This window comes from Castor canadensis, chromosome 16 (assembly GCF_047511655.1).
Source record: "Castor canadensis chromosome 16, mCasCan1.hap1v2, whole genome shotgun sequence".
NCBI lineage: Eukaryota > Metazoa > Chordata > Mammalia > Rodentia > Castoridae > Castor > Castor canadensis.
The window spans coordinates 3,181,200-3,204,418 of record NC_133401.1 but is presented as its reverse complement, the minus strand read 5'-3'; the positions used below and the strand labels follow the sequence as shown (position 1 = coordinate 3,204,418).

General features: G+C 50.0%; 1 protein-coding gene and 1 long non-coding RNA gene across 2 annotated transcripts in view; one reads left to right on the top strand and one right to left on the bottom strand.

The window, feature by feature from the left end:
* The window catches only part of Tshz3 (teashirt zinc finger homeobox 3), a 74,085-nt gene extending 67,471 nt beyond the window's left edge, over nucleotides 1–6,614 (bottom strand). The window contains exon 1 of the mRNA XM_020153281.2: nucleotides 6,129–6,614. Coding sequence (XP_020008870.1) covers nucleotides 6,129–6,168 — 40 coding nt within the window. The 5' untranslated portion in view covers nucleotides 6,169–6,614. The remainder of the gene's footprint in view (nucleotides 1–6,128) is intronic.
* A 1,282-nt stretch (nucleotides 6,615–7,896) lies between these two features.
* The window catches only part of LOC141417873 (uncharacterized), a 32,406-nt gene continuing 17,083 nt past the window's right edge, over nucleotides 7,897–23,219 (top strand). Inside the window, exon 1 of the long non-coding RNA XR_012442520.1 lies at nucleotides 7,897–8,260. This is a non-coding gene — a long non-coding RNA (uncharacterized lncRNA). The remainder of the gene's footprint in view (nucleotides 8,261–23,219) is intronic.

Here is a 23,219-nt window from a genome sequence, read left to right as displayed (position 1 = left end):
ACCCTCTGCCCTCTACATTCCTGTATTTTCAAAGCCAGAAGCAGGAATATGAGGAGGACATTGTAAGTAGCTCACTTAGGTCCTCTCCCTTCGGAAGACAATCTGAACTTACCCTACTTCCCCAACAGCTGTTCTGGTTGGAGAAAACACAGTCGTAATTAATAACATGTGTCCTGACAGTAGGAATTAATAATTGATCATGAAGCCCAAACAAGTTTAAATTAGTCTTCCAAAGCCACACCTTTCACTTAGTAGCTGTGTACAAGACAGAGAGAGAGAGAGAGAGCCACACCTTTGCAGATCTGAGAAAAATAAGGTAGTTAGTTGATGGTCAAGAAGTCCTGGTAATGTGACCTTTAGTGAAAGGCTCCCCCCACCCCATACATCTTCTGAGCCATTCTGGTTGAAATAGTGAAATAATTTACAGAACTGAAGGTAATTAAATCCAAGAACCTAAATGCTGATCAAACCAAGTGTATGTGCTAGAAATGTCTCCTTTTTTAAATGGAGCTTATAAAATATTCAGTATTTGGTGAAGGGTACAATGTGATCTTTCTAATACAGATTACGAAACCTCAAATATGTCAATTACTTAGGCATAACTTGGTCGTAGGAAGATCACGTCCTACTAACTGCCTTTTCTAAAAGTGATTTCCAAAAATGTATAGCCTTTATTCGAGTCACAGTGACCTGAATTTTTAAGATCACATCTAATGTAAATTTTTACAAATGTTAAGAAATTAAGAAAGCTATCAAGTCTATGAACCCATGACTTACAATCCAAGTCTTAAAAAAAAAAAATCCAGAAAGGGAGAAAAATAATATTCACAGGCATTGCATGGTAGGATTTAAAAACTTAATTTTGCTGGCTAACTACAAACACTGGAAACTAGAATTAAATCTGTGGGATTTTTTTTTTAAAAAAAAAAAAAGGCTTACAGACATTTAAATGCATGTATCAGGCCACTTTATCACGCTAACATAAAATTGTCATCTTATCTTATTATATGACTATTTTATGCACGTGTCAAACAATTTAAAAATGACTGTCTATCGAGTCTAATTACAGCTGCACATTTTCTGTCTGGATGTACTAGTCCATATCATTGTTACCAAATACAATATACTGTATTCACCTTTCTTTTTCAACTGCAGAGAACCACAATTTAGAATATTAGCACTCTCGTGTACACACACACACACACACACACACACACACACACAGGCTGTGGGGCAATGGCACAGGGTGAAACAACACAGTTACTTGCAAGACTGGGTTAACTTAACCAAGCGGATGGATGTTCACACAGAGCGGGAGACACCACCCCACTTTATTTTTTATTGGTATTATGACTAGTTTAGACTACAAGATCAAAGCTGTTAGTAGTTTGTCCAGGGACAGGGAGAATTAAACAGAACCAGCGGGGAGCTCTCCCGAGCTGCACTTGGAGTAGGTACACTGCAGGCATTTCTGGAGTCAATGTGGCTATGGAGTCAGAATAAGGCCTATGTGTCACAGTGGCCAGCTGCACAGGTGTAAAAGGGACCCCAAGGGTGCAAACACCCTGGCCTCACGATGATCCTTCCTCCAGAAGTAAAAGGCAAGGAGAAGGATAAGGTTTTCATTCCATGAACTCACCTGGGCCTTCATTCTAATCACTTTACAAATCATCTTTACTAAAACAAAAAAAGGGGGGGGAGGTAGGGGCACTCAGAGTTATGAGGCGATCTGGGGATAACTGCTGATACATCACTTATTGACTATCTTGCTACCGTTTACAAACTCGCTCAAGGCAAAACCCAGAACAAAATGACAACATCCACTGCTCACAATGAAGGGTGGCCCTGGAGAGCACTGAAGCCTTCAGTGACGGTTGTCAGGAGGATGGGGACACAGAGCTGATGCTGGATGATCTCCTCCATGTGGACATCTGTCCGAGGGAGAACCCTCCCTTCCTGTCCTCTTTTGTTTTTCTCCTTTATCTTCTTGATTTTCCTTTTGAAAATTCACACCGTTCCTCTCATTTCGTACGAAATGGGGAAGGAAAAAAAAATAACTGTACTACAGGCAAAGAGAGTTCTATGCTACCTTGCTACAGAGAAGACTACCTGTATGAAGAGAGAACATGTGGCAGTTCTAAGAGGGAAGAAATGCCCAAGATTATGCTCACAAGACCTCTGGGATGTTGGGATGTTCCAGGGCTTCCGCGCGAGAGAGAGGGAGAGAGAGAGAGAGAGAGAGAGAGAGAGAGAGAGAGAGAGAGAGAGAGAGAGAGAGAGCGCTATCGAACACATACATGATTCACACATCCCAGGTACGTTCTGGACACCAGCAGGTGAACCACCTCTTAGGCTGGCCTATGGCAACGGGCAACATGAAACCTCCTCCATCCATCCCAGTGTTCCCTGACACCAGCAAAACCTAAGTGGGCCTCAAGTCTGTTTTATAAAAGTCTGGATGCTTGAAGGCTCACTCTCACAATACTCCCTGGTCATCCTAACAGGAGGGTCATTGTCAAGTTGATTCTGGTTGAGAATTTTTTTTTTTAAGCACAGGGCAAGGTCTTCTAAAATTTCACATTTTTCTTCAGAAAAATGTATGTGCATGATAAAAATATGACCTGCTCTTACATAAATTTGTTTCTGGTATTTTCAGAAAATGCTTGTTTTAAAACAAACATGACAAGTAAGCAAGGGTCATATTTTTAAGCAAGGTACAATGGTCATTTTGCTTAAAAGGACCCTGGCCTTGGCTCACCTGGTTTCATGTCTCTGAGCCCAGCACAAATGAAACTGCACATTGAAGAAAAAAGGCAAACTCCAGTCCAGGTTTCTCTTCAGCATGTAAAAAAACATCTCTCTCCCCCCCCCTCCTTCTCTCTCTCTGTCCCTCTCTCTCAGAGATTAAGCTAATTCCTATTTAAAAACATCCCAAACTACAGAAATACATTATTTCAGAGATTGATTCTTGGTGCCAGACTGGGCCTTCCGGTGACCAAGGGTTCATCTGGCCTAGATATTCTGGCGGCTGTGTGCACCTGTGTATGAAGCCTGCAAGTGCTCTCAGCTCTAGGCCCTTTTGTGGTTGTTATTCTACCCCAGACCATTAAAAGGGCTCTAATTCCTATGACATGATTATCCAGGTACCAAAGCCCATTTGTCACCTGCAGCAGAAAATTGAGTTAATGCACAACTAAAGGCAGCCAGGACTGTGTAATATCAACTTGATTACATCAAACCAGCTCCAAACCTAATTCTGCTAGATGACACTGCGTTGAGTCTGTCATCCCCAATCATTAAAGCTGTCAGGAATCCATCAGGTTTACAGCTAATTAGGTGAGCACTAACGAAGCTGGCAAAACAACTTTTCTTTTTTTATGGCTGAGCGGACCTTTCAGTTTGGAGGGGAAAAAAAAAATTCTCGAGTATTCTCAAGGTTGCAGGGTGGGGAAGGAGACTGGATTTCCAGTTACCAATCAGCAGACATCTTTCTTTTTCCCACTCTCTTTCTATCAGTACAAAGCAATCAATTTGTCATCACTCTCCGTATGCCACAAAAGCAGGCATGAACCTTATAACTTACAGCTGTGAGAACTAAAAGAGAGAGAGAGAGAGAGAGAGAGAGAGAGAGAGAGAGAGAGAGAAATGAGAAGTTTCTCATCCATCTAAATTTAAAAAGGAAAAGGGAAAAGAAAGAACCTTCAGACAACTCACTCACTTACTGACCTGGGCATACTTACCGCCAGCCTAAATGTGAAAAGGTCTCTCTCTCTCTCCTCATCTTAAATAAGTAGTCCTTCTGTTATTTTCCATCCCCTCCCTGACTTCTCCATTAGGCAAAGGCATTCTGATATAGTAAATCCAAAACCAGGGTATGGGGAAGAAAGAAAGCACTCATGTTGCTAACTTCTGATTGACCATTAGCTACTGATGAATGTGCATGTCAGGAGAGAGACAATTAAATCAAATATGAAACAAAGTCGTTTTGACGGGTCATTTTGATAGAGCAAAACCATCCTTCCAGCTCCCATCAGTTCTGCAGTCAAGTTTTTAAAGAATGAATTTTTCTTAAGTGACCTGAGATTTCCAGGCTGGGTTTTGAAGAGATGCAAAAAGGTTAGTGAACAGGCTGCTTTTTAAAAAATAATAACAATTATAATAAACAAAAATAAAACCAACAATACACTTCCTCCTTCTCCAATATTTTTAGACAAAAGTTAGAAGAGTCTCAGATGGGCATGGTGGGTACAGAAAAGATGAACTGAAGACAGTTCTAACCCAGATGTAAAAATGTGATCACATATGGTTCGTTTGAGGCACACAGATACCTTCAAAACACGTATCCAAAAAGGAAAGGAAAAATTGCACAGACTGGAAGAAACCCAAGATATTCCTACTTCCCAACTTTGTGGAGTCCTCTGAAGTTTCAGAGTTTATTTTGGGGTAGATGAGCTTGTTCATTGCTTGAACTTGGAATTTAAAGAAGGTGGAACTAGCTAGAAGCATCAACCTGGAGTTAACCACATGCTCCCTGCAAGTACAATGGGGATTTTCAAACTTTCTACATTTAGGTAACACTCAGGACAGAAAGTAGAACCTGCATTCTATGCACCAAACACCATCTATCCTCTGCTAAGGTTTTCTTAACACCCTGACAGACAAGCACATTTCTGGGGGGGAAGAAAGAACAAGGTTGGTTCCCTTTCTGCATCCCTGTGTGAGGAGAAGGGAGGCCAAGGTGCTCACAGTGTGGGAGCTCCCCTGGCAGTGCCCAGTTGGCCTGATGGAAATCACCATCACTATCACCAACGTGGGACGCCAGCGCTCAGGGCGCCAGTGCCCTGACCTTTCTCACTGCCTTTCCCTCTTCCAGCAAAAGCAGAGAGAATGGAAAGGAAAGAGGAAAAAAAGGAAAGAACCTCTAGGTAACCCGCCCCTTCAGACAACATCTGAACTCCCTGCACATCTAAGTGTTACTTGTATCAGAATACATCACGTCCATATGTGGTCTTCTCTCTCAGCACTCCGTCCCAAATCCCCCCGAAGTTGCACTGACAGGGCCCTCCTGACGTCACAGAGCTTGGCCTCACTATTCCAAGTGATTTATTGATGTTTATTGGGAATGAATAGATCAAAGGCAAACAGCATGACAGGCGATCAATCAGTCATCAAATCAACAGTGGCAATGGGCCAGAAACCCTTCTTCCAGGCAACATGCCCCCAAACCAGCATTATTGCAAAATAATGTTATGTGTGTGGGTTTGGTTTTGTTTTCAATGATGCTTTTTCCAGAAAAGGAAAAAAAAAATCAGCTTAGTCTTAACAGGAGTTGACACTCCTGGCAAAAAAAAAAAAAAAAAAAAAAAGTGGGGGGGAGGGCGGTAGAGGAGGAAGAGGGGTAGTCAGAAATGTCCCAGAACTAAGTGCTCAGGAGTAAGAAGGAAAGGCAGTGGGTGGGGTAAGTAGACACAAACGGAAGGAGGACATGCCAGCATCCAACACCGACTTGACAGTCATCTGACAATACCCAGACCCTGTGCGCTCTGGTATCCACTGTGCCCGGTTTGGGCCCAATAAAATGAAGGATCAGTCGAATTATCAGGAAGGCAGCCAAAGGGACCCACCGGGTAGCTCTCTCACTGCCCGTCTCTCTTTGGACAGTCCCCCACAGTCGGCCCGCCTCGAGGAAGACACAGATGTCCCAGAGAACTCAGGTGACCCCTGCCGCCCCCCTCAGAAAGGAAAGACACAGCTCCATCCCATCCATCTGCAGTTCGCGCGGGGTGGGGGAGGCGGGGACCCCCAGCCAGCTCCGGCTCACACATTGCCCGGAGCGCGATTCCCCCAAAGTGGGATGCAGAGCGGGAAGAGGGCAGAGCGCGCCGGGGCGTCCGGGGGGCACCAGGCACCCGCGGCCGGCGCGCGCGCACCCAGAAGAGCAGAGCGCGGAGAGCGAGCCGGGCACCCGGAGTTACTCCGGCGCTGCGCGGGCAGAGGGACCCGGACGAGGAGCTGGGGATGGGGCGGGATGGGGGTTGGGGGTGGGGGGGGACGCCAGCGGCCAGAGGCGCGGGGCGCGGAGAGGAAGAGGAGCAGCGGAGGAGGAGGGAAGGGGAAGCGGCTCGTACCTGCTGCGCGCCGGGGCGCCTGCTGCTTCCTCCTCGGCATGATGCTTCTCCGGCGACTGCCACTGCCGCCGCCGCCGCCGCCGCTGCTGCCGGGCTGAGAGCAGGGAGGGAGGGGCGGCGGGCCCGCGGGGGGGGCGAGGCGGGCCTGCTCTCAGCCTCCCCCCCGGAGAGCGGCCGCCCGCAAGATGCTGCTGCGCCCCAGCTCTCCGCGTCCCCCCCGCGCCGCGCTCCGCCGCGATCCCCGAACGTGCGGAGGGAAGAAGGAGGGCGGGCGGGCGAGGGAGGCGCGGGGAGGGAGGAGCGCGGGGGGAGGAGGAGGAGGAGGCAGAGAGGAGGTGGAGGAGGAGGAGGAGGAGGAGGACCGCGCTGCCGGCGGAATGGGAAGTTTGACAAATCGCTCCAGAGGCCGGAGGAGGAGGGGGCGGGGAGGAGCGGCGGCCCTGCCCCCCCCCGCCCCGTCCCCAGACGAGGTGCGCGGGGTTCGGGGCTGGGGGGCGGGGAGAGAGTGGGGGGTGGAGAAGGCGGGCAGAGGGGTGGGAGGAGACGCGCGGGAGCGGCCCCGGCCGGTCCTGCCCCGGCCTCCGCCCCCGGGCAGGGGGTCACGGCATCCGGGGGGTGGGGGGGGCGCGCAGCCGCCGCCGCCGCGGCCCCGGGGCTCAGCGGTCCAGTCTTCTGCCCGCGGCGCGGCTGGAGCGGCGGCGTCGGCAACAGGCAAGCTTAAAGGAAAAGGAGATGATCGCGTCACTCGCCTGCCCGCGGGGGCGCCGCGCCCCCAACCCCCGGGCCCCGGGGCCTGCCTAGGACCCCCGCCCAGTCCACCGATCGGGTGCCGCCCCTCCGCCTCCGCCCGGTGCGCGCACTCAGGGGCGCGGCGCCGGCCCAGCCGAGCCTGTCCCGGAGCGCCCGCTGCCCCCGCCCACCCCTCTTCCCCACCCCGCCTCGCCCCCTGGCCGCCCCTCCGCCGCCCCGCCCGGCCCGCACTCCTCTCCACCCGCGGTGTCCAAAGCCCCAGAGTGGTGCCCCAGTCTGGGATCGCGCCCCCCAAGGATGCCAGGGCCCTCAGGCGCCCTCGAGGGAGGAGGCAGGCGCGGGCCGGAGTTGGGTGGGGGCCGCCCTCAGACCCGCGCCTCCTTTGGGGCTCCTCCCCTGGGACCCACCGTTGCTACTTCCCCCTATTTTTTTCCTCGGGCAAACTTTCCTGGGCGCGTCTCGGGGGGTCACTATGGGAGGGGGTGCCTCCAAGTTTCCTCTCCCGACTTTAGGATGATAGTGGTCCCTTCATCCGGCCTCTCGCCCCCTTGGGCGCCAGTGCCGCCTTCCCCTCCACCCCCACCCACGGCGCCGGCGGATCCCAGGGCGGGACGGGGGCGGGAGAAGAAACTCGGGCTCCTGTGCCCATCCCCCGCCCCACGGCGCCCCTGAGAAGGGGCCACCCAGTCGTGCCCGGCCTGTGGGCAGTTGTGGATGAAGGGAATTGATTATTGATTGGGTGATTGGGGTCGCTGGGGCGCCGGCTGGCCCGGGCCGCGGGGGAGGAGGAGCTGGCATGGCTGCGTTGGCGGCAGGGCCACGCGGGCTCACTCACCGGCGGCGGCGAGGGCGCGGGTGGGCCGGAGCTCATGCGGGCGACCCTCGGGCGGCGGCGGAGCGGGAGCTGGAGCCCGAGCGGCGCGGGCGGCGGCGCATCGATGCGCTGCGGGCTCGATTGCGTCTCCCTGGGCCAGCTCTCGGGCCGGGAATGGGGCGGCCGCGGCGGGGCCGGCTCCGGGCGCTGCCTGGCGGCGGGGGGCGCGGGGGCGGCCTCCAGGCCTACTGTCCCCGAGGCGACATTGCGTCTGGGCCCGCCAGCCGGGGCCCTGGGCTCCCGCGGGCCCGGAGGCCACAGTCCTGGCGAGGGCCGGCGCCCCGCGCCCTGGGACTGATTGCCTGAGCGCTCCGGGAGCTGCAATCCTTGGCCCTTCTTTCTTTTTTTATTTTTTCCCTTATGTTTCTGTTTTCAATCTTCTCTCTCTTCTTCAACCCTGTTTCTTTATTTTTATATTTCCTTGCGATTGTTTTTGCAAGTTTGTTTTAAAAGTTCACAGCATGCTCTCTTTTCTTTTAGACCTGGAGAGCGAGATCTCACCCTGACGGTAAGATCAAAAGTCTCTGTTCGCCCCCAGCCCGCGGGCTTGGGCTCGGTCCAGACGCCTCCCCGACTGCTGATGGGCCACCTCCGTTCTCCCCGGCTATAAAGCCGCCTCCGGCGCCTTGGCGCGCGCTGAAGCGCTCGGAGTTGCGGGGCGCGGACCCCGGGCGGGGCCGGGGCCAGGAGCCGTGGAGGCGGGTTGTGGCAGGGCCCCAGGGTGGGCTGGCTATGTGTGGCGTACTCGTGGGGTGGGGACACCGCGCGTGCCGGGTGCCTGCGGCAGGATCGGCGGCCCCCTCCAAGCCCGGCAGACGCGGCTGTGGCGTGTGAACCGCTTCTTGCGAGCGAGGGAATGGTGAGTCGGCAGGCGCTGCCGGCGGCCTCAAGGTTCTGGTAGTCGTGCTGGGCGTCCCTGACCTGGAGGAAGGTGGGCGCCGTGCGAGATCAACTCCAGCCGGCCCCCAGGCTCACCTGCCTGGCATCGACCTCCCGCTGCGGTATGCGCACAGCGCTGGGCGCCATGCACCCCAGGGCAGGGAGTTGGCCATGACGGTGTTTCGCTCTTCCTTTCCTTGCCCTCGCTGCTCTCCCAACCTTGGTTCCCTCCGTCCCCTCCCCGTGCAGGCCGCGGCCTGAGCTCGATCTCCGTGTCGCCCGCTGCCACCCGCCGCTCACCGGTGCCTAGCCCTCCCCTGCCCAGGCGCTGCGCGCTGTGCGATCCGCCCTAACATCTGTCCGTCCAACCATTGGCGCATTCATCAGTGTCAGTGGGCTGCACATTGCTGCGACAGCTCGTCACGCACAACGCGGGCTATGCGGAGTGCACACCGCGTCCGCACTGCCTGGCCGGGCGGGACATGCAAAACAGGAATGTGGCCCAGGCTTGGCACAGCCTGGATCACTCACTGGTCTCCACTGTGTTCTTTTAACTACATGCACTGGTCCCTCTTAATCTGGGGACCCCAACACATTAGTAGTTTTTCAGGTCCTTTTAAGGGAATGGGACCTACGAAAAGGAGCTGAGTTGATCCCCTCCTTATATTCCACTGTGTTCTCGGCCCTTTTTCTGTGGGCTGGGTGTGGCTGGGAGAAAAGGAAACAGTGCTTCCCAAATTAGCACCAACCACCAGGTAGACCCGGAAGCTACCTGATTGCAGGAGCTTAAGTCTATTTCACCTGGGCAGCTGCTAGTTTGTCCAAGTCCGTCAGGTTTGGGTCAGAACATCTCACTATAAAACTTTACCTGGCCCCGCCTAGCTGCTTCTGCACAAAGGCCTGACCCCGAGAAGCTGCAGAGGGGAAGAAAACTAGAGTCTCCAGGAAAACTAAGGGTTTGATTTCGGGAGATATAGTGTCTGTAATCCACACGTTATTTTCACAAGGGGATAGGACAGAGCCATCCATGTCCTTTGAGAAACCAGAGTTTTGCAGATAGTTCCTGGCGCCCTTTCTTCCAGAGTGCTGACTGACCTTGGCTGTGGGCCACCTATTCTCCAGTTATTACCACTGGATGTCCAGAGGGTGAACATCCCTGATCAGTCTGACTCACCAAAGGGCCTTTCATGTCCTCCATGTAAGAACTTTAGGGGAAGGGTGTAACTGGACTTAACTCTTTGGATATCTGTGTGAGCTCTGTAGCTGGCATTTCACCTGACTTTACTGTTCTTGCAAATATTTCTGTCTGGGTGCCTGCTGAGTTCTGGTCCTCAGAATCCACTGTACATTCGGGGTGAAAGCCTTAGCGGCTATTGACAGCTTGGTTTGTGAGGTGGAAGGGAAAAGGAGCCGCTTTCAGGAGGAGGAGGCCAGAGACCGCTTGCAAAGAAAGGTGCTGGCAGGAACTCTTCCTACAGGAAAGGGAGAGTACCCATGGCCCTGGGATACAGGCTCTGTATACTATGTACAGTGGGCCAGCTGTTTTTACACTAGTCTCTGGAAAGCCCCAGACAGTTGGAAGAGACAGAATTCTCCTAAACACTGTGCAGAATTCTTTTTACTTCACTCTTCAAAGAGTCCTTGGAAAGCAACCATGGGGTTTGGCCCATGTAAGCACCTGGTGACTTCTTGAGCTATGCTGGATAGAAACATCTAAGCCAAATGCATCCACCTCTGGGAGGTGCCATGCTTCCTGGAATAAATTTTTAAACCCCTAAAAAGTAGAAGGAGAAAGATGGGTAATGAAAGAAGCCTCAGAAACACCCCATGGCAAAGCCCATAGGAGAAGCTGAAGGCTGACATTGTTGGAACTGGGTGGTTACATTATAAGCCCAAAACATTTCCTGGGGCCACAAACTCCTGACCCCCAAGAGTGCATCTCAGGCCCAGTGGACACCCAGTGGACCTCCATGGTCAAGATTCTGCATAGATCCTTCCAGTGGGGTTTCTCTAAGTCAGGGGTTAGAAATCCGACTGCACATTTGGGAACTCAAGGAGCTGTGAACCCCATTCCCAGAGCCTCTTTGCATGGGTCTCCCCACCTGGACAGCAGGAGCATTCTTGATCTTGGCTAACCAAAGCCCCATCTGGAGGGGTGGGAACAGGTGCAGTGGAGGGGTTGGGGGACCTGGCCAGCAACACACAGTACAGGAGACACAAATCCAAGCTTGTCCACCACCGGGAGGCAGCCGAGTTCGTGTGCAAGGTGGCAATTGAGGGCAGTAGGTGACAGCCCATCTGGCCTGTTGATGTGTGTCCTCATTGGGGTGGCCACCTGGGGGGAAAGAAAGGGAAAAGAAGGCATCAATGTCCCTGCCACTCCAGAAGGAGGAGCCAAGGTAGGCGTCACCTAGGGCCTAAATTGTGACCTTGGAGAGGTGTTCTTGGTGCCACCAGGGAGGCAGAGACCACCTGGAAGGACAAGGCAGACTGATTTAGAAGTTCAGGAGCCTGCACCTGTTTTCAAGGTGTGAAACATCTGGCCATGGTGTGGGGCTCTGGAGAGCCCAGGGCCAGCCACAGTAAGGGAGCTAGCCGGTACCAGGCGCCCTCCAGACTGCGGTTGTCTGGAACAGAGTGATGGCTGGGTCCTGTCTTCTTTACCCCTCCGCACACCGGCTACTTGCACACCTCCACTAGGAACTGGGCCCCACCCAGGACTCAACCCTGGGGCCAGGCCCTCTCCAGGCTGTAAACTGTTTGCTAAAAGGGCATTTGCACAGCGGCGAAGTTTGTTTCTGTTTTTCCGGTGGCTTTGTTTTAAAGAACCAGATGTTTTGTCTGTAAGTTCTCCCAAGAACTTTTACAGTTTTGACGTGAAATAAACCTTCGGAAATCGGAGCGGTATATTAATGCCACTTCTGTGGAGGGTTTCTGAAGAGCTGCGTCAGGCGCGCGGGGATGTGGTTGAGGATGGTTGGGGGACAATCTTGGAAGAATAGGGAGCTTCTCTGAATGCAAAGTAAAGAATTGGCTTTGGGAATGTGAAGCGCCTCCCCAGCCTGCAACTTGCACGTGCACTCGCGCGCGCGCACACACTCCCAACTCCCCCTCTCCCCTTGGGATTTCCTACTTGGTCTATTTCGTGTGGCAGGGGAACGGAGAGATACGGCCCAACTTTGCCACCATACCCTAGGCACGATCGCCGTTTTTCTCCAGGATAGGACACTTGTCTTAAAAGCAAGAGGACCTGCGCTTTCTGGGACTGTCTGGATGCCAGCAGTCTTTGGGGTCCTGGCAGAAGCTGGGCCCCCAGATGGCAGGGCCCTCCAGGGCGTGACTTAGAGTCGGGAGAAGTTTGGTGGGAAGCTGCTGATCCGGTGTAGCCCTCCCCACGGTAGCGCCCCCAGATCATCCTCCCCCATTCCGAATTTCCAGGCAGTTATAAACGCCTTAAAAAAATAAACTATACTCCCTAGCAGAGGAGGAAAGAGGAATGTGGCTGGGAGATTCCCGGCCGCTGCGTTCTCCTGTTTCCTCCTTCTTCCTCCACCACCCTACTTTAGTGCGCCCATCTGTGCACCTTCAACTATCTCCCTTTTTTTCCTTAATGCGCTTTCGTTCTATCATTTACCGAACTTTCGAAAAACTTTTTTTAGGAGGTCAAAGATAAAAGAAATAGAAAATCTTTGCATTTCGGTCTAAAGAGGATAGACGTGCGTTCAGCCCAGTTTGGAGGGCGCACTTATCTGCAAAGTGCGCTTTTATCGAGCGAGCGCCACGTGCAGACCTTGGATTCGGGGAGAATTTCCCGGATTCCACGCTACAACGTTGCCTGCACCCCCCTCACACATACACAGAGACACCCCTCTTTGGGTGAAGTGGATTTTTTTTGGGGGGGTACCCATTTGGGCAGAGTTAAAAACAAACGAACAAAACCTGCGCTGGAGATGGCTGCACCCGCTGTGGCGCGCGCCCCTCGCCAGGACCCGGTGGGTGCCTACGCAGACCTGCGTGCGGTTGCGGAGCTCCGGGGTACCTGTCGGTATTCAGCCATTGCGTGGGCACCCCGATGCTGGCCTGAACCCCGGCTCTTCGAATGCGGGAAGCTGAAGAAGTGGGGGGGTGCTCCCACAAATCAAACTATCTGGTTCTCGCAGACCAGATAGGCAGGGTGGCCTCAGTAAACAGCCAGGAAATTTGCAAGACCAGGGAGAACTCATTTTCCCTTTTCCTACATCGCTCCTTCTTTTCTGCCTCGTATACACATTTTGATTTTGTGTTTGTTCCGAAATTTCCAAACGGGCAAGACCGACCAAGACTAAGTCTCCACGCAGGTGCACAAGAAAGGGCAAAGGAAGCTTCGTTCTTTTTCATTTTTATTTCTTGAAACTTGGTGCATATCACTTGTATTTGGACAAAAGGACAGCCACAGGGTTGTTTGGGACCGGTGGCCCATATGGCCAACTTGTAAGACAAGCAAGTGCTTTCAGACCTCAGGGGCTCCTCTGATTCCAATGTTTATCTTCTTCTGCAAAAAGAGCTGGCTGCATTCTGCCTCTCTCTTGGCCTTGGCTGCACATCGCCCCCCCACACACACACAACCCCCATCTCTTTCATAATCAATCTTCCTTCCTTCCTTCCTTCCTTCCTTCCTTCCTTCCTTCCTTCCTTCCTTCCTTCCTTCCTTCCTTCCTTCCTTCCTTCTTTCCTTCCTTCCTTCCTTGCTTCTCTTTTCTCTATGCCCAGTCTGTCTTCCATTTTTCCCCTCGACCCTCATAAGAATTCTCAGAGGGTCTCCTATCTACTAGCCCCTAAAGAGGTCCCTAAGACGCCAAGATAGGGTGGTCACTCCGTGCACAAAAATAGTAAGGGAACAAAGTAGTCTGTACTTTCTGCAGCCTTTGGGGGGAGCGGAGGAGGGGAAAGGAGAGGGAGGTCAGAAATAGGTTGGCACCCGGTTTAGAATAAAAGAACATGTTAAGAAGTTTCAAAGCTGCCAATAAAACCCTTTAAGTGGCTCGTGATTCAGTGCCTGGAGTTGCAGCGGTGGCATTGCTAAATGACTCTAATGCCCAAAGAAAAATATTACAAATGCCGCTGTCTCGGCCACCAATCGGGCGCCGCTCTGCAGCGCGGGCGGTGGCTCCTCTCTGGCGCGGAGGGCACCCGCATTTGCATGATAAATTGGCCAGGCTGGCGGCAGCCAATGAAATATTCAAATTAGGCCTGGGAGGGAGGGGGGACAGGGATTGGGGAGAAGGGGTGGAGTCCCTGGGGCTCCCCCTTGCAGCGGGCTGCGGGAGCTGGCCTTACCACCTCTGCACCAGCGCCCTCTAGAGGCGGGACAGCGCGGCCTAAAGGACCAGACGGAAGGGGGGAGGTGGGGGTGAGGAGCAAAGAGGTTGAGGCTGGGAGGTGGTGGACTAGGGGTGCTTTGGAGTCTGAGGAAGCTGGAGGGTCTCCACACTTGTGTAGGTAGAAGGCAGAAGCAGGTGGTGACCCCAAGGGAGATGCTTAAGAAGGGTTCTAGCCCCCTTCTCAAAGCATGCCTTTCTCTAGGTCCCCCTAAGTTAAAATAGTGGGGTTTTTTTGTGTTGACTTAGCTTCCAGTCAAGACCCTTGCCCACCCCAGACCACAAGAGGCCTCTCCAAAGGTTCTCTGACATTGAAATTCCATCTGGACCCCAGTGGCTCACACCTGTAATCCTAGCTACTCAGGAGGCATAGATCAGGAGGATCAAGGTTCAAAGCCAGCCCAGGCAAATAGTTTCAGAGACCCTATCTCAAAAATAACACACACACACACACAACGGCTGGTGTAGCACCTCAACTGGTAGAGCGCCTGCCTAGCAAGTGTGAGGCCCCGAGTTCAAACCCTAGTACTGAAAAAAAAAAAAAAAAGCCAAGCAGCTCTCCACAGGCACCTGGTCTCCTAGCCTGGCTCCACCTGGGGATCCTGACTCCACGGAGAGGCCCTGACTCAGGGACTTCAGTATGGGAGCCCAGGACCAGTGGGCCTCCATCTCTCATTCTCTGAACAGCTTTTCTCTCCTTCCCCCTCATTGCCCATCCCTTCCTTTCTTATTTGTTTGTTTAGTTATTCAGTTCATTTACTGCAGTGCTTGGGATTTGAACCCAGGGCCTGTGTATGCTGGGCAAACATTGTACCATCTGAACTACGTCCTGAGCACCTTAGGCCTTTTTTTTCCCCCCTCTTTTGTTTTTATTATTGTTGTTCTGGGTGTGTGTTGTGACATTTACAAAAGTTCATAGTTGAATTCATTCCCATGCTTATATGCTTATTTTTAAAGTACAGTTTTTGGGTTTGTTTTTCTTTTTGGTATGACTGGGGTTTGAACTCAGGGCTTCGCACTTGCAAACCAGGCACTCTACCACTTGAGCTGCACCTCCAGTCCATTTTGCTCTGGTTATTTTGGAGATGGGGTCTTGTGAACTATTTACCCAGGCTGGCCTCAAACTGAAACTCTGCAGATCTCAGCCTCCTAAGTAGCTGGGATTACAGACTTGAGCCACCAGCACCTGGCTAAAGTTTTTTTTAGAGGTGCTGTTGTCTTTTTCCATCTCTGTGGTGAGCACTTTGTCCTTTGTCAGTCTCTGCAGGGCTTAGTATTGGGTCTCTCTGGGACACTGTTTGATCCTCATCTTCCCTGAGCTGGGATGATGTCCATCATGCCTTGCTGCAGAGTTGTCCCTTAAGTGGACACCTCCCCACACAGCAGCCTGTGTCAGAAAGGCAGCCACAGACTCACACCTGCCTGAAGTCAAAGGCTTGTGAAGGGGTGAAGGCTGAGTGCACCTCTGAATACAGTCAGGCACTTGGGTAGAAAAGGAAAAAAAAAAACAAAAGAGGGGGGTGGGGAGCATGGCTGAAGGCAGGGTGCAGGCGTTGTGACTTCCAGGGAAGAGCAGGCATTAGCAGTGCTGATAAGGTGGGGTCCACAGACCTTTCTGTGAGCTCATTATGAAACCGGAGCTCTGGACTCTAGGACGAAAGGTATTCATTTCACATGCCAGGTCCGGCCACCTGCCCCTAAACACCAAATCAAGAGGCATGGTGAAGGCAGGGAAAGGAGGCTCAGGACACACCGTGGGAAGAGGCAGAGCGAGCACTCAGCCATCTTCAGCCATCTTCAGGGTACAGACATGAGCTGTAGATTTAAGTAGACAAAGAACTGGGGACAGGGACACAGGCACACTTGTTAAACAGTCCCAGTCACAGGTGAGGTCTGGTTGGTCATTGTCTCAGTCCTTTTTCTGAGAGGTCTGGAGTTGTAATCCAGAGTCATTGTCACCTGGCAGGTGGTCCATCCTGAGGAGGCTCTACTGTTGGGGGTAGTTTGTCCCTTGTCACGAAGATGTTATCAGTCTGTGTCTGGAATCCAAGGTGATTGCAGAGTGACTGCAGAGAGAATGGAGAGAATGGCTCAGAGCAAAGACAGATGCAAAATGGAGACAGGGAGGCCAAGCTTCTCCTGTTTTTAGTTAACTCATGGGGCTGAGTAAGGAGCCAGTGGTTTTCAGGAAAAGCAGTTTGAGCACCTCTTACAATTAGAGGAAGGGGATGGTAAGGAACCATTCTGATATTTCTATTTTCCTGTAAATTTGCACTGGAATTCGCACCATCCAGGTCAGACAGAAAATAGAAGCCCGGGAAATCTGACACGCATTGATTTGCTCTCCAGCACTGCTACTCGGAGAGAAAGAAGTGGGATTTTAAAATTGCAATTAGGAACCAGCTTGCTAAGGTTCCTCTGGCAAGCTCAGTGCTGTGCTGATCTCAGGCCCCACTTCTTTCATTTCGTAGGGAGGTGGCTTCATTCATGTCTTGCAGCAGAAACAGGCCAGGCAAACATGTCGCAGCTTCCTGCCATAAACTCACGAAGACTGTGCTGCACTTTCCACATTTTTGGTCAGGTCTTTGAAAGGGATGGCAATTTTTTTCCAGTGTTTTAAAAGTATTAACTCCTTTCAAACGTTCTTTCACCTTCAGTGTTTTGTAACTTGATGAAAAGGTCGTTTTCTTCTGAAGTAGCAGCTGTTCCTTAATTGTTCAGCTATCAGGGTAAATTCCACCCAAATCCTGATTTTTTTTTTTTTTTTTTTTTTTTTTTTGCAATGCTGGGGATAGAACTGAAGTCCCTGCCCTGATTCATGGGGTCCAAACAGCACGTGGGCACACACATAAGAGAGATGATTTTTTTTTTCTTTTGGCATTACTGGAGTTTGAACTGAGAGCCTCGTGGTTGCTAGGCAGGAGCTTTAACACTTGAGTCACTCTCCCAGCCCTTTTTTTTTGTGTACATTGGGTATTTTCCAGATAGGGTCTTGGGAACTATTTGCCTGGGGCTTGCCTGGAACCCTTATCCTCCTGTCTCTGCCTCCTGAGTAGCTAAGGATTACAGGCGTGAGCCACAGGCACCCTGCTGAAATGAGTATTTCCCATTATGTGCACACACGTGTAGTTGCGTGTATATGTTTCTATTTGTATCTGTGCACACACAAGCTCACGGGGATTTGCATTTGGATTAGTTGCTCCAGAATAACTTCTTTACAGGAAATTAGATACAAAAGTTACTCATTTAAGTGGTGAGTATTGTTAAACATTGATAGTCTTCATTTTTTGTGCACTGTACACGTTCCTGATTTGTTATTGTAACTCTTTTATTAGGATCTATTCATTATATGGGGGGGCTTCATAGTGACAATTCTGGTTAGACTCATGTTGTACATTAGTTACATGCTCCCTTCGGCCCTCCCTGCCCCACTTAAAGCAATTGCAGGAGGTTATTTGGTTCTGTTTCATTTTGGTATTTGCAGTCCATCCACCGTATCCCATCACTTTAATCTCTGTTCTTGATTTTTTTTTTTAAGGGTTTAATCATTGTGTAGTTTAACAGGGTCTCACTGTGTAGCCCAGGCTGGCCTTGAATTTGTAATCTCCCTGCTTTCGACTGACTCCTGACGGTGGAGATTACAGCTTTGCCCCACCACACCTGCCCTGTAGTGTTCAGTTCTAGCTGCCCTTTCTCCTTCACCTTTACCTTTCCAAGTGAGGCAGGATAGACAGATGAAGAGACAGGGAAATTTTATTTTTTTAATAATAGTTAAAAGGCCAGTCTCAGACATTGGAACAAGGAAGCGAAAACTGAAAAGCCAGAGCAGCTAGCCCCTCCTGTCTCCTCTTGGATGCTTAGTTACAGGAACGGGGGACACAGAGGGGCAGCCTGCACCTGCCTGCCTTTTTGAGATGTCAGCAAGCTGCCAGGATCCTTGAATGGGTCTAAACCCACCTGTTGTCCCTGTGTTTTGGGGAGACCTGGATAGCAGCTCCCTGTTTTCACACCCATCTCGGCCATCCAGCTCAGTTCCTTTATCTTAATGATTAAGGTTGCTAGACTCGACCACGTGGACTTCCCCAGCCCAGAAAGTATAAGACCACAGACACTGGAGCACCATTTTTGTGTCTTTGCTCCCATTTCCTGCGTGGGGAGCAGGAAGGGTTTCTCTTTCTCCCCCGCCCTCCATACTTTACCCTGGCTGAAACTTGCACCTTGTGAGGCTTCTTGTCATGAGATGCTTTTCACTCTGAAATGCTTTTCGCATCTGTGGATCTCAAGGACCTGTGATTTTGTGTGGACACTGAGAATTTGTAGGGGTCCCCTCACCCCTCCTTTGGTAACATAAACTATTATTTTGAGGGATTTTTTTGTTGTTTATTTGCGGATATTTGTTTGTTTTTGCTTTCTTGAGACAGGGTCTCCCTGTGTAGCCCAGGCTGTCCCCCACCTTCAGACCCTCCTGCCTCTGCCTTCATCGTGCTAGGATTACAGGCATGCACTACCTTGCCCAGCTTAATGCTAATTTATTCTTGCTAACAGATGTCTGAGCATGTTAGATCTGCATTTAAAATAAGAGTTAATAAGCCAGACAAGTGCCAGTGGCTCAGGCGTGAAATCCTAGCTACTCAGAAGGCAGATCTCAGTTCAAAGCCAGCCTGGGCAAATGGTTCTGGAGACCCCATCTCAAAAATACTCTTTACAAAAACAAAAAAAGGAGGGAGGAGATGGGGGGGTTTTGTGGAGTGGCTCAGATGGTCAAAGCACCTACTTAGCAAGCATGAGGCCCTGAGTTCAAACCCTAGTGCTGCCAAAATATAAATAAACAAAACAAAATGAGTTAATAAGCCAGGCTAGTATGATGACTAAAGGCTGAAATCCCAGCTACTCAGGAGGCACAGATCAGGAGGTTTGAAGCCAGTTCCTCGCAAATAGTTCATGAGACCCTATCTCAAAAATACCTAACATAAAAAGAAGGGCTGGAGGAGTGGCTCAAGTGTTAAGAGCACCTGCCTAGCCAGCATGCAGCCCTGAGTTCAAACCCCAGTACCATCAAAAAAAGAGTTAATGGGCTCAAATGAGAACAAGCACGAGTTTATTTCCAAGGAAACTGTATGGAGTTTGTGCTTAGACCCCGGGGAATGCATTTTACTCCTGCAGGAGGCACTGGGCGTCATTCCCTGAATCTCTTGCTTAGATGATTGAGTTTCTCAGATGACAGATCTGCAGGCAAATAAGGAGTAATTGCCTAGGAGAACTCACCTCAGTCTTTGTACACTTACGTAAGGAATAAATCTGATCTAACGTTTGCAATCCATCAGCAGGCACATTCTATAAGATTAACATTCATTAAACTTGAGAGAGTGGATACTTTTAAAAGGGTACAACTTTTACTTCAAAGCTAACACCTTTAAAAGGTTTCTGGCTGCAGGAAGGGAAGCAAGGCTTGTGACCATGACCTAGAACCATCTGTGTGGTCTTTCTTTGGAGCCAAAGCCTCTGGGATTCATCTGTGGCAGTCATTCCTTTGCACATTCCTGGCTCCCTGGCTGCTTTTCTTTTTTCTTGCTTTTTTGTTTTTTAGTTTTTAATTAAAAAATTTTTAATTTTTCTTTCATTGTTGTGCTGGGTAGGAGTACATTGTGGTTCTTACAATGTATCAAATATATCATACTTAGCCACGTGTTGGTGGCTCACGCCTGTAATCCTAGCCACTCAGGAGGATCAGGAGGATCACAGTTCAAAGCCAGCCCTGGGCAAATAATTCCTGAGACCCTATCTCGAAAAACCTATCACAGAAAAGGGCTGGTGGAGTGGCTCAAGGTGTAAGCCCTGAGTTCAAACCCCATACTGCAAGAAAGAAAGAAAAAGAGTATATATATATATATACATCATAGTTGAATTCGCCCTCCATCATTCTCCTTTACCCCCTCCCCCTTCCTGGAATAGTTTCATCAGGTCTCATTTTTCCATTTTCATACACGAGTACATAATATCCACCATATTCACCTTCCTATGCACTTTCCTTATATCCTCCCCCTCCCATTGAGATAACACCCCTCTCCAGGCAGGACCTGTTCCTCCCTCCTCTTCTCCAATTTTGCAAAAGAGAGGAAAAAAAAGATGACATTTTTATTTGTTTAAGATAGGTACAAAAGGAGTTTGCTTGTGGTATTTCCATGTATATAGGTATTATAGCCCAAATTGGTTCATCCCCTCTGTTTTTCTCCTTTCTACCTCAGTCCCTTCTTATGGTGATTTCAACAGGATTAAAAATTCTATATTCATTCTTGTGTAGAAAGTACATCAACCATATTCACCTTCTTAACTTCCTCCTTTTATCCTCCCTCTCTCATATGTGACCTCCCCTTAGCGTGACCTGATTTTCATAATATTGCTGGATTTGTATTTGGCTACATTCCACATATCAGAGAGAACAAGTGGCTTTTGCCCAGGCTGCTTTTGGGACTTTCTGTCTGGGATCTGATTTCTAAAGTCCTCTTTCTGTGTTGAAGATAGATCAAATCCGCAGAAGAGTGTGTAAGTCATATCTGTATGGTTTAAATGACAATTTGAGGGCCAGTACCTGCTTGGCCAGTGCTCAAATCCAAAACACACTCCTGGAGGCCCCATCTGCCCTTCATTTTGGATCAATCACTTTATTGACTTGCTCCTTGGTTTCAACACTTAGGTGTAAATGAAATCATACTGAATAAGCTGTTTATTGTGTCCTAGTTATTTTTGTTTGCATTTTTTTGATAGGACTCAGAGCTTTGTGCTTGCAAAGCAGGCACTCTACTGCTTGAGCCACACTTCCAGTCCATTTTGCTCTGGTTATTTTGGAGAAGGGCTGGTCTCAAACCTTGATCCTTTCAATCTCAGCCTCCCTAGTTGCTAGGATTACAGGTGTGAGCCACCTACCTGACTTATTTCACTAAAATTATTTGTCTGTTTGTTTGTTTCAAGTGGTGTGGGGACTGAGGACCATGTTAGAGATATCCCAGTGGCATTCCTGACTGCATTTCCTAGAATACTCTAGTCTGCTCACCCTAGCATAAGGAAACTGTCCTGTGGTAGATTCTGGCTCAGTTTTATCAGCAGGAAGTCAGGTTTCTCACCCTCCGCCTCCCCTGGGTTTCCAACATGATCTGGTTAGCGGTGGATGGGTTGTTTTAACTGCCTCTCAGTTCTCTGAGCCCAAATGCGGCAACAGAATCAGAAAGACTAGGAAGAGAGCAAGAAATGATTTGTTAGGAGAGCACCGGTGGCTCACACCTATAATCCTAGCGACTCAAGAGGCAGAGGTCAGGAGAATCCTGGTTCAAAGCCAGCCAAAGCAAATCGTTCACAAGAGTCTATCTGAAAAAATACCCATCACAAAATAGGGATGGTGGAGTGGCTCAAGTGGTAGAGCGCCTGCCTAGCAAGCACTAGTTCAAACTCCAGTACCACGAAATAAAAAAAGCAAATGACACCTTGAGACTTGAGACAGTCACCTTAGATCAGGACCTACTGTACAGAAACTGTCAGTCCCACATCTGCCCTTTTGAGAAGGTGAAGGCAGGCATAAGCTCATGTAATCCTTTCTGTCCTTCAGGTTTAGTGGGAAGGTCATATAATTAGGTCCTTAATATGGGGAGCATGTTGCCCAGGGAGAACAGGGTGAGGGGTTTTGGGATTCCACCTCCTAGAAGGAGAAGTGAACCTGGCAGTCCTGGAATTTCCTCATTTGTGCTCATGGCTGCCTAGACACCCACACTAATAATGTCACAGTCAAGGAGTTTAATCTCCGGATTGCAGGTAGGAAGGAAAAGACCTTGATTCTTTGCCCACATCCCACATAGAAGAGAGTGGAAATAAAAAGCTAAATAACACATAAATAAAGCTTTCCATCACCCCATATAACTAAGTCATTTCCCTTCAGTTTTCAGAGACAGCTACCTCCAGGGGTACACGGCCCCAGGCAGGCTTCCTGAGCCCCCCGACAGGATAGACTAAATTCCGGCAGGCAGGAGGTCCACCTCAACCAGCCACCTCATTTACTGTCAGGTCTGTAGATTCTTTAGTTTAGTTTTTAATTGGCATACAGTAAAATTCACCCTTCTGGGATAGAGTTCTCTCAGTTCTGACAAATGGATAAAGTCCTGTAACTACAAGTGTGGGTGACATTTAGGTCCATCTGTTACCTGCCCCGCAAACTCCTATGGCTGCCCTTTTGTGGTCAGATTATCTGCTCTTGCCCTGAGGCCAGGAATCACTGAACCACTGATGGGACCTCTGCTCCCCATATAGTGTCACCTTTTTGCAGAATGTAGCATAAATGGAATTATATAACATGTCACTTTTTCCTTTTTTGATGGCACTGGGGTTTGAACTCACAGTCTCATGCTTACTAGGCAGGCATTTTTACAGCTTGAGCCTCTCCACCAGTTCTTTTTTGGTGATGGTTTTTATTTGAGATCTGGTCTCAAGAACTGTTTGGCCAGGTTGGCTTCAAATAGTGATACTCCTGATCTCTGCCTGAGTAGCCAAGATTACAGGTGTGAGCCACCAGCGCCTGGCTAAGTTAACTTTTGAGTCTGGCTTTTATAATAATGCATTTGAGATTTATCCTTGTCAGTGAGATTATCAATAAATTGTTCTTTATTGTTGCTGAGAAATATATAAAGCTATACACACACACACATACATATTGGCAGTACTGGGGTTTGAACTCAGGGCCTCACACTTGCTAGGCAGGCACTCTACCACTTGAGCCACTCCACCATTCCCTGTTTTGGGTTGAGTATTCTTGAGATAGGGTCTTGTGAACTATTTGCCAGGAGCTGACTTTGAATTGTGACCCTCCTGATCTCTGCACACCACCCCCCCAGTAGCTGGGATTACAGCTGTGAGCCACAGGCACCCAGCTGAGAATTCCGTTATTAATAGCATTGCTTCATGTGAATGTATCAAGTTTGTTGGCCTGTCTTCATGAGTTGAAGGACAGTTGGGTTGTTTCTGGTTTGGGGTGCATGTGCATGTGCACGTGCAGGCTTTGTGTGAACCTAGGATTGCATTTCTCTTGGGTCTCCGTACCTAGGAGCGTGATCCCTGGGTGGTGCGGTAAGAATGTGTTGAACTGTATGAGGCTGTACCACTTCATAGTCCCCCAGCCAGGCATGCCAAGTGCTATTTAAATTATAAAAGTGCTTTGCAAACAGTGAGGTTGGGTCAGGAGCTAGTGGC